Below are 12,126 nucleotides of genomic sequence, written 5' to 3'. Positions count from 1 at the left end.
CCCCTGACACATGTACTGTTATTGTTGTGTTTGTATTGTTTTATGTCTAAGTCTTGTGTTATGCTATGTTATGTTAAACCATAAAATGTAAATAAACTATACAGGAATGACTTTGACATATTTTTTACATTCAATGAATATTCAAGAGACCCATAGTAATGAATAAAGTATCATTAGATCTCATGCAGAGATTATTAGATGGTCTTTAGAATCATTCACCAAAAAGTGTCTCAATTCAGCTGATTCTACCATCACACAGTTTAACCACAAAACCAGGTGTGACCTGTGGAGGAGCTTCACTTGACACAAGCTTCTCTAAAACATGATTAGTGCGAAACTGAGGAGTCTCTAAAATATTGACAGTATGATATTTTTCTGTATCTTTATCATCTTGGTTAATGTGTAAAATTAGATAATTATTGATGTACGGTTCATTCATGAGAGTGATTTATAGATAATTCACTTTTAAAAGATACCAGCATGAATGCAAGTCTCACTATTAAGTGTCACTCACTGGAACTCACAGACAGGCTCAAACAACACAAATTTTCTCAGTGGGACCCAATCTCTGACTCACATCTGTTTTGATATCGCCATAGTTAAATGAAAAACGAAATGAGTGAGTTCACTGGAAATGCTGTTTCCCGGGCTCTGCGATCGGCTCTGTCTTAAGATAATAAGATATGTGAGGGATGTTGGTGAGGACTGGATCACTTGTAGGCAGTTTGGACTATTTTTCTTCTCAGGACAGAAACTCTCTCTCCTCCCTCTGCCAGGACAAACAACAGTGAACAGCTGATCCAGCTCGGTCCTTCACTCACTCGTCTTCATCAAATCAAGATGAGAACGTTATTGTTGTTGCTTCTCTTCTGTCAAGTTTCATCACCAGGTAAGATCACATTTTAAACCTTTAAACTCTTTAAACTTCACAGTCCACTCGACTCTCTCCGAGTTAAGTTTCTTTTTCAGTGGAGCAGCAGAAACTGTACTTCTGGTGGGTCAGTGCAGAATGATGTGGGCCATCTTTTTCCAGAACAAAGAAGGAAAATTTTAGAAACAGCAAAAAAGGACAAACTGCAACAATTCAACTTTGCAACATCCTGTATCACAAAGACAATAAGAACAAAACATTGCCTGTACAACATGATACAACCAGAAGAGCTCAGTCTATAAAGGCTGACACAACTAAAACCTGTCTGTTACATCCTGATTCAGACTAAAACATATTTGCACCCACAGAAAGAGCAGCACATCGTCTCTACAGCACACAACACTGTTCATTAACCACTTTACTGCACAAAGTGATGAAGACAAAACCAAACAGCAGAGAAGGTGTTAACATGCTGCATGACAGAGCAAACATCAGACTGAAGTCACACATGGAACACATCCCTTTGTATTCATTACAGTCACTGTAGCTTCAGTATTGATCAGCTCAGCTGTTTTTGATGAAATCATGAATGATGCTATCAATGTTATATTGAACTATTTCCTGATTGTATTAATGTCTATTGATGATATATTGATGTTGATAATATTCCCTCAGAATTGTCTAAAATGATTGTCAGCTGTCTTATATATGAAAAGTAGTCACACAAACAGCCTCTTTACACATCTGAGAAAAATATATTTAGTAAAACATTATTAATTTTTAACATTTTAACTGTTAATTCATTAGTACTGAAGGATGCAGTTCTTCAGAGTGATGAATCATTATTTAATAACATATGATAGTTGTGTGTTTTCTTCACATTTAGGGCAATGCATTTATATTGATTCATATTTAAATCAGTCAGTGTTTATGCATCACACAGCCTTCTATTGAGGCCAGTCCACATGAGGACACGCCCACATCAGAGACTGACATTTAACCAGGAAATCAGTCCATTGTATGTTGTGTGATTCATTTGTAATAATGTAAATTCAGCCAGAGATTAAATATAATCTGAACAGAAGGACATGTCCCATCAAAGAAGTGATTAAGAAACTTCCTGTATCAGCTTCAGGAGATGCTTCAGATACAAAGAGCTGTGACAGTGCTGTTTGGGTTTTGTTGGTCCTGACACTCATTTTAGTGGTGCACATAGCAGAGAATTGGCCACAGCTTGATTTAATATATCTACCTTGGGCAGCAGCAGACACGTCCCAACTGGTCTCCTGTGAGAAAACCTGCAGCAAAGAGGCTCGCACTCTCTCGTCCTATCACTGTCGATCTCTCATTCCTCATTCCTTAAACTACAACCTACAAACAACGCATCTCAACCGAGACGAGATAGTGATCACACGGGTCCACAGAGAGTCCTTCTGTGTAAATGTCTTGGACTGTACTGATCCTCCTGGAAACAAGAGTCCAGCTCTGTCAGCTGTCTGTCAGGATATCATTCCAGATGTGTTTGAGTCGTGTCATCATTATTTCACACACTTGTTGCTTTAAAATAAGTAAATAAGTAAAAACAGTAAAAAGTAAGTAAAAACAGCAATAATCAATCATTTGTGCAATGTAAAGTAATTACTTATTCTTCAGGGTAAGAGCTGCAGGGACAAAGCTGTTTTTGTGTCTTTTTGTTTTGCACTTGGGGATTTTAAACCTGCACCCAGAGGGGAGAAACTGAAAGTCATCATGCATTGGTGGGAACTGTCCTTTAAAATTGAATTACATATGTGTTTTAGTTTTGTGTACAGGGACTCAACATTGAGCTGTGGCTCACCAATCAGCCTGCTGGACCACTTTACTATCTGGTTAATTGAGTTTTTGTTTTTCAAAGAGAGGTTCCCAAACCAGGCTGCTAGTGTGAATAATAAAACCGATTCAATTAAAGCACGGTAAAAGAGAGTAGGGTTGTCAAAAGTATCGAAACTCTAAAAAGTATCGATACTAAAATGTTGTATCCGGATACGATACTCATTTTCAAAAGTATCGATACCAAGGAAACCAAGGAAGGAACACTTAAGTTAATTTAGTTTTTATCAGGCTTGCCTAATATTTAGATGTGCACAGCATACAACCTCAAAATATTGTTCTAATTGTTATTGTTTATTTATTTAGTTTTTGCACTACCTCAGACCTGAAACTTGTTATCATAGTTGCAGTTTCTTTTTGCTCATCTGTTTTTTATTATAAATATTTAACGTGTGGTTCTGTTATTTGTTACATGTTGTAACAGAGGTTATTTTTGCATTTTTATTGTTGATAAAAATATTCCTTTTAAATTTTGGGGTCTTTTTTTATCCTTGTGGTTTCGAAAATGGTATTGAGTATCGAATATTTTCCAGAGTATCGGTATCGAGTTGAATATTTTAGTATCGTGACAACCCTAAAAGAGAGTCATGATGGATTTATCGATATGGAAGCGCCATGCTTCAGCTCGATAAATCCATCATTCAGCTGCATCAGCTGTTCTGTTAGCTTAATAACTTGTTCAAAATCACACTCTGAATTGTCTCTAAACTGAACATGGCTCTCTTTTAGTCCCTCAATTAGGTCAATGGACTCAAACAACTGATCATGTTGGGCTTTGTAAACCCTGTGTGTCAAAATGATTCAACAATGATTCAAGCTGCTTTCAACACACTCTGCAAACTCTTCTAATAATACATCGAGTAATGTCAGTATTTTGCACAGATTCAGAGCTCCACCAATTGTCCACAGATCGCTCACGTTCCGAGCACGGTGTCCTGGATGGATCTCTTTTTGCCCTTCCACAAACCTGCATGTCTGCTGCTGTCTCTCATGAAACTGTTCATGTTGTTCACTTTATCAAAGAATGTGCTAACGTGCTGAGAGACACCAAATTCAGTCTGTGAGAGTTACAGTGGACGTTCACAGCTCGAGGAAAGATTGCTTTAGAATCACATGCACACCTCCCTTGTTTCCTGACACAGTGGAGACACCAACTAATTAAATCCAACCTACAGAGATGGGTCAAGTTGGAGTGGTTCCATCACCTGTAATATCTTCTCTGAAATACTTGTTTCCATGAACTTCATCAGCCATTCTTTTATTTTCCCTGTGTGAACATATTTCACACTAACAGCTATGAGTTCACACTTTGACTCATCCTCATATCCGTCTGCCATCAGGACATAATAGCTGCCTGGTTCAAGGACTTCAGCTTTGATCCTGAACAACAGCAAACAGGCTGCTGACTCCAGCAGCTCATCATAAACATCTAGACTCATCAAGTTCTGTTTCTGGGCAGCTGCTCTAGATGATTTTGGATCTTTGGATCATATTTGCACATTAACTTGAACTCTTGAACGCTCCTTTGTTTGTCCTGCAGTGCTACACTCCATGAAGTTTTTCATTACTTCATCAACTGGAATCCCAAACATCCCAGAATTTGTGGGGACAGTGGAAGTTGATGAACTTCTGTTGGGGTACTGTGACAGCAACACAAAGATGGATGTAAAACATGACATTGCTAAATCATTCTTCATAAAGTATCCTGAGCGGTTGGAGTGGTACAAACAAAGATGTTTCCATGTTTTTCCAAACTTCTTCAAATCCTTCACTAACGATTTGATGGATCTCTTCAACCAAAGTGGAGGTACAGTATGTAACATGTTATAGCCTGTTTATCTTTTTACTGTTCTGCATCTTAGTTGTAAAGTGACCCAGGGCCTCAAGATACCAATCAGTTCAAACTCTAACATCATTTTACACATAACCTGAAATAGAGATTCATGTAAAGTAAACCATCATATCAGTTTGTCTTCAGTGGTCCAGCCACTACCTGTCATTCATCATGTCAACATTAATCAGCTGCTAGTTAGACTTGTTGCTGAAGCTGTTAAACACAAACTAATGATAATAATCTGATTCATGATCACACGACTAAAATAATAGCAATCATCACACAATATACAATGTTTTTAAGATCATCTTTCCACTGAATGTTTCATCTGTGAATCAGTGTTAATTACAGTCTCTGTCTCTGTCTCAGGTGTTCATGTTTTACAGAGGCTGAATGGCTGTGAGTGGGATGATGAGACTGGAGAGGTCAAAGGTTTTGTCAAGTTTGGTTATGATGGAGAAGACCTCCTGGAATTTAATCCAAATACATTTACATGGATACCTCTAAGACCTGAGGCTGTCACTGCCAAACAGATATGGGACGCTGATAAAGTTATGAGAGAATATTATAAGACTGCTGTTACTCAGAATTATCCAGAGCAGCTGAAGAAGTATGTGGATTATGGGAGGAGCGTTCTGCTGAGAACAGGTAGGATCACCTGACCTGATGTAGTTTATTAGACACAGTGATCTTCATATAGGCTGCTCAGACTGAACTGTCATTGTATTATTAATCCAACCTGTCTGACATCAGCTTTTTTTGTAGTGCTTACATTTGTTTTAGTCCTGACCAATCACAGACATCTTTGGGTGACATCACTCACCATCAAAGCTCAGACTGTGATGTCACAGTTAGTTTAAGGAAAGTGATTTTACAGTTTCAGTGTTTCACAATAGAAATAGTTCCACTGAACATTGACACTGTGATTGACGACCTGACTGTGAATCATAAGAACAGACAGACATTGTTCTTCTCTGACTGTAGTGAGTGTCTTTAGTGGTGGTGTAGTTCCCTCCTCTGTCTGTATACAGATCATGTGGAGGCTGTGTAGCAGATGTGTTGTTATGTACCCTGTCATTATTACACTGTGGTCTGGATACATGGATCACATTACTTGGCCACCATCAACACTGTCTTCCTGCTTTTTAAAACTCAATATTTAGTCGGCCGACAATATTACAAACTGTCACAGGCACATGACATGATTCACATCCTGCTGCTGGTTTCACACTATTCCCCTGATCAACAGTTTGCAGCAGTGATGTGCCAACAAACATAATATTGTAACAAAATGCATCAACTACATTTGTTCAACATTTGCTTGAAAGCACTTTCACAACTTCTGTTATTGATTTCAGACGTAATTTCTTCAGATTTCTTTTACCTTATTTCTTTTCCTCTCTCTCCTCTTTAATATCTCTCTCTTTCCTCTCCAGAGCTTCCCTCAGTGTCTCTCCTCCAGAAGACTCCCTCCTCTCCAGTCAGCTGCCTCGCTACAGGTTTCTACCCTCACAGAGCCTCACTCGTCTGGAGGAAAGATGGAGAGGAGCTTCATGAGGAGGTGGACCACGGAGAGATCCTCCCCAACCACGATGGAACCTTCCAGATGAGTGTTGACCTGAACCTTTCATCAGTCACACCTGAAGACTGGACGAGGTACGACTGTGTGTTTCAGCTCTCTGGTGTGAACGAGGAAATCATCACCAAAGTGGAGAAAGATCGGATCAGAACCAACTGGGGTAAGAGTGAGATCAGAGGGTGCTGAAGGGGAGTTCATGGGAACAACAACAAAAACAGTAATGATAAACTATTTTTGTGTTCAACAGTGAAGCCCAGTAACATGACCGTCCTCGTCACTGCTGCACTGGTTGTTCCTGCTCTCATTCTCATCGGTGCTGCTGGATTCATCGTTTACAAAAAGAAGAAAGGTGAGAGAGAAAAAGGAAAGATTTCACTATTTTGATTTCAGTCTTTGACTTAATTTCTTTTATTCAGGTAGCAAAATTAAAACAAGCATCAGAGAAAGTAAATACAATCAGCACTAAACAGACTGAGTATAAACAGATACTCAGTCTGAGTGAGTAGAAGAGAGGAATAAAGTGACTAAAGATAATCTGACATTTACAACTGTGACTGAAATTATTTGTCTTGTTTTGATTTCAGCCATCAGCCCTCCACCTTGTAAGTAAAACTTACTTTGGTTCTATTTCAGCTGATCTGACTCACACTTCTTGTTTTAGATTAAAACATTTTTCACATTATTGTGCAGATGAACCTTTTCAACACTGTTTCCTGTATTTATTGTTTATAAAAGTTCAATACAGGATGTTTGTTTCTGACCTGCAGCTCCTGACAACAGCACAGAGCTCTCTGAGCAGCTGAATCCAGAGACCTGAATGACAAACACACTCAGTGACTCTCCTGGTGACACTTTATTTAGCTTTGATGAACTAAAAGACAGTAAAAGAGTAAAAGATGGCTTCTTGCAATAACAGTGAAGTTACATGTAAAAAAGGACTGATTGAAAATGTGGGACTGTTCTATGTTCTGTGACTCTGATTGGTTGTTTTATAAATTGTTGTTTTCTGTCGAATTCATACTCAAAACAATCAGGGGACAGCGTTTGACCAGACTTTAGTTACAAGCAAAACATGTAAGAATCATAATCTTGTGTTTGTCACAGAGGTTATTTTCCGCGATATTCTAAAATGTAACTCAAAAATCCCGTAGACTTCTTGTGGAGGGAACCAGGGTGATGCTAACTTCAGGGTTAGCCTTCAAAAATATGTTATTGCTGTACCACTCTATAGATGGAGAATATGGAGTTTGGTCTATCATGGAGCCAGTGCGTCTCTCGTATGAGTGGTGAGCAGAGTGGGAGGTAGGGGGGTGGGAGGGGGTCATGCTATTCGAGGTCGAGGTTGTTTCTGAAAAAGTGAGTCTGGAGTCTTTTGTGGAAGATGATGAGTGACTCTGCTGTCATGACCTTGGTCAGGAGTTGATTCCACCACTGAGGCACCAGAACAGCGAAGAGTCACGACTTTGCTGAGCGACCTTTGTTGGCTCTCAGTGATGGCGGTACCATCGGCCAACTGATGTAGTGGAGCAAAGGGATTGTGCTGGCACGTGTGCTCTGACCAGTGTTTGGAGGTAGATGGGTGCAGTTGCATTGACGGCCTTGAAGGCCTTGGGTAGATTGAAAACAAGGTGCATTGCAGTGTTCTTGATAGGCTGCACCAGTTTTGTCGTAGAGGCTTTGAGTCCAGCCAAGATGAAGTTGCAGTACTCCAGATGGGAGATGACCAGCGCTTGGACCAGGAGTTGCGTTGCGTCCTTTTTAAGGAAAGACCGGATCCTGTGGATGTTGTAGAGGGCAAATCTGGATGATCGGGCCACAGCAGTGATGTTGGGGTTGCAGGATAGTCCGTCGTCGAGGATTATGCCCAGGATCCTCGCAGTTGATGAAGACAATACTCCACACTGACTGACATGTCCATGCAAGGGCAGTCTTTCCCCAGCATTAAGAGTTTTACTAAGGTTGACTTTGAGGTAATGCGCAGCTGTCCAAGTGAAGATGTCTGACATTCTGAGATGCGCATTGCAACGTGGGTGTTGGAGGAGGATGGGGGTAAAGAGAGGAACAGTTGGGTGTCGTCTGCATAACAGTGGTAAGAGAATCCATGTTTCAGAGTTTGGACAAGGAGCCATTCCATGTGACCTGAAAGGTGCGATTTGTCAAGTATGATTGAACCAGGTTAGAGCAGAGTCAGTTCAGCCAGAGTGGAGAGGAGGATTTGATGGTTGACTGTGTCAAACACAGAAGATAAGTCGAGAAGAATGATGACGGACGAGCGAGATGAGGGTCTGGTGGCAGCGAGTGAATCAGTCACTGTGAGGAGGGCCGTCTCAGTGGAGTGAGCAGTCCTGAAGCCTGACTGATTGATGGAGGTCGTTTTGAGAAAGATAGCAGGACAGTTGGTTGTAGACGGTGCATTCAAGGGTTTTAGAAAGGAATGAAAGGAATGTTTGGGAGGTTAGCTGAATATAGGGTGGGTTTCTTTAGGAGTGGCTTTACAGTGGCTGTCTTGCAAGAAGCTGGAATAAGGTCTGAAGTGAGGGGGGAGTTGATCAGGGTGGTGAGGAATGGCAAGATGTCTTGGGGGAGGGAGGAGGGAGATGTATATCGACAAATGTATGACTATGAACTTATGAGACCAAAGATATAAATTCCTTTACACTGATGAACATGAATGAATGTTAAACTCAAATGTGTCATTTTTTTCTTTTGGTGCTTTGTTTTGTTTGTCTTTTCAATAAAATCCTCACATTTTAACAAGTTTGGTCCACATGTTCATTTGTGACGACACTTCAATATATTACCTGAACATTCAGTATTCTCACAGAGGACTTGAATGAGGAGATTGATATCAATGTTAACTCTGAGCAGAATTAGCTCCCAGACAAGGTTAGCTTAGCTTAACTCTGAAGTCAGAGATTAAACAGAGAGCCAGTATCTCTGTTAAAGGAGCATTCTGACAACTAAACAGCTGACTGACTGATGTCCTGTAACGCTTCACCTGTGAGGAGGTCATAAGATACGTTTAAAAAGAAAGAGAAACAAACTGAGACTGAGAGACTCAGAGTGAGATACATGTTGAAACATGTTTATTAACAGTAGTGATTTGAGCTGATGGTTAACACAAATTAAATACACAGGCAACATACAACAATAATAGAAATGACTTAAACACAGAGGAACCCTGAGAGAAAATGATTAAATGTTACTATATAATACTCTAAATAATCAATATCACCTGTTTCTGTGTGACTCCTGACTGTTTGCTGCTCATCCTTCACTAACATCTACATGGTAATACTTAGAAATCTGCCTGCTTCATCTTAATCAATGTTAATTAATATTGTTAATTAGTAGCAGCTTGTTACATGATTGACAGCAACCAAGCAACCCAAAACCTGTAGCCTGTTCCTGATAGGTGCATGGAAATATGTGATGTCACATGTTTTTCCCCCATTAGAGCTCTGCCCACTTCAAACATGCAGCACGTGATTCTGGAGAAACATAGTTGATTGTTGAGTCTCATTCCCAGGTCATCAAATACCAGAGCTTTGGGTCGGGCAGCTGTGAAACTCTCAGCCTCTATTTCATACATGTCTTTGCTGCCATCTAACGGCTGTTTAGTGGTATTATATACAGTATTACAAACAGGGCTGTGACACTTGTATTGTGGAGCCTGATTCCCTTTCAAGTGGATAAAATAAATATCTCACACACACTGGGTACTTTAAGGAATCCAGGTTTGACTGGTTCTGTCCAAACTGAAACCTTTGTAGAATATATGTGCTCTGTGGTATTTCTGTCTACTTTGGTTCAGTTGAAGTCGAGGAGCTGCTGAATGATTTCAGTGACATCTCTGTGCAAAGGATCATTGTTATCATGGTGTTATCTACTGTCTGATGTAGAATAAGTTATAGGTGGTGATACAAATGTACATGGGGACACATTCTCTGAGATCTGAACTATCCACTGAGACCAAGATCATGTAAACTCACCTGATAGTTGTGGAGCTATTTTTGTGTATGTCTGTGTAGACAAGCCACACCTACCAGCACCATGTTTACTTCACAACATGTTTAAAAATATAAATACTTTTACACTTTACATTTATAGAATAACTTCAGGAATTTAGTCGTCAAGTGATGAAGCCTCGGCTTCTACAAGTGAGAACTTTGTCGACGAGATGGTCTACTCCTGCATGATGTGGTCAAGACATCAAGAAGTCGAGGAGTCACATCTTCAAATCAGACTTTCAGTGTGAACCTCCTGCCACGAGAATGAAGACAGCATCAACATCCAACCTGCATGAAGTCTGCTCATTCTCTCTGTGTGTTTGTGGGTTTTCTCCAGGTGCTCCGGTTTCTTCTCACACTCATTCTGTCAATAAACAATCACAATGTACTTTAGGAAACTGTGTCATGACTTTCATTAGGCTGAGAAACACCACTAGTGTAAAGTATTTCCTCAGTGTTGGTTTCAGGTTTAGTATGTGAAACTGAACTTCTCAGTACTTTATATTAATGAGCGATCAAATCATGTGAAATGTGTCCGTTGTAGAGACGAGCTCAGAGAGAAATAACAGCTGACAAAGAAAACAAACACTGTACACTATCTGCTCTGCACCAAACAGCAGACAGACACAGTTAGAGACGAGCTGGTGAACATAGCGGAGCATTCAAACATTAACATGATTACACATTATGCATTCAACAACCTGTCTGCTCCTGACAGAGAAATATGCCCTGTAGGTGTATCATATAATGATAAAAACATCAAAATCAATAAAGACTCCTCCTGCTGTTGTAGCTGAATATCATCCAGCCCATCCTACTGTACTGTTCCACCTGCTTCTTCAACATGTTCTGTTAAGAACCGGGCCAGACTCACATACAGAACCAACACAGCTGCCAGGATAACTGGTCTCCCCACATCAACCTCACAGAGCTGAGCATCACGGCCATTACAACCTCAACTGAACCGGCTGGGACTGCTTCTGCTCTCATTAATGTATTGTGCCTTTGTGACCACTAGATGGCAGAAACAGGTGTCCAAGAATGAGAACAACAGGTCTGAGTAAAGCAGAGTGAAGTTTAAGGTGCAGAAAACCCAAAATGTGACGTCCCTTATATGAGGACGCAGGTTCACAGGAGGTTCACATGAGATAAAGTCTCAACACAGCAGATGTTTCTATCAATGTGTGTTTTATGTACTCGTGTTTCTCTTTTAAAGGTTTACCTTCATCCTTATGTATCAAACCAGCAGTGTGACATTAATGTGGAAGTTCTCAGGTCCTATTCATGTCACAGTAACTACAGACACACAGAGGATTTACATGTATTTACATAAAGAGCTTTTTATTAAAAAACAGACATCAGTACAAAAGAAATGAAGGAGTGCAAGTGAATCAGACTTTACATGCATTCAGTATTTACAGAAATTCAACAGAAAACATAACTTTACTTTCAGCTTCTTGTATTTAATCAAAAAAAGTATATATAGTATGATATTTCTGTAGCCATATTTAAAAGAATATTATATTGATGCACTGAGAGTTTGAAGAGAAAAGACATCATGAAATAACTTTAAATATTATAAATCACTGTAAAATACTGTATAGAAAATTATATTTTTTCCTTATTATAAACCAGGTTTAACATACGTGTTTGTGATTTCAACACAAGCTGCTGTCACAGATTAAATAAAAATACAAGCAAAATAAAGTTTGATCATTTTTATATTAAGAAGTTACCAAAACATCAGCAGCAAAGTCTTTGGATTATTCTGAGTCAACGTTTGTTTTGTACTTTGTTATTTATTTATGATTTGAACACCAGAAAATGAAATGTACTTTAAACTAAATTAAAGCAGCTGTAGAGGAGTGAATACTTCTGTTTTCTTGTCGTTGTATCTGTTGTTCCTCATGACGTCTCTGTGAGCAGGGCGGTGTGTTTGTCAGTCATGTTTCTGGATTCAGTC

The 12,126-nt window shown here is 39.6% G+C and overlaps 1 protein-coding gene across 1 annotated transcript; it reads left to right on the top strand.

Moving 5' to 3' along the window:
* Window positions 1-873: 873 nt before the first annotated feature.
* On the top strand, window positions 874-6,492 carry LOC115578599 (major histocompatibility complex class I-related gene protein-like; the record flags this gene model as incomplete). Its single annotated transcript, XM_030411645.1, has 5 exons — window positions 874-889; window positions 4,281-4,547; window positions 4,944-5,222; window positions 6,011-6,324; window positions 6,415-6,492. Coding segments are annotated over exons 2-5 (927 nt in total), but the record flags the coding sequence as incomplete, so codon positions are not given.
* Between the last annotated feature and the right edge of the window lie 5,634 nt (window positions 6,493-12,126).

This window comes from Sparus aurata, chromosome 3 (assembly GCF_900880675.1).
Source record: "Sparus aurata chromosome 3, fSpaAur1.1, whole genome shotgun sequence".
Lineage (NCBI taxonomy): Eukaryota > Metazoa > Chordata > Actinopteri > Spariformes > Sparidae > Sparus > Sparus aurata.
This window is presented reverse-complemented; position numbering and strand designations above follow the sequence as displayed.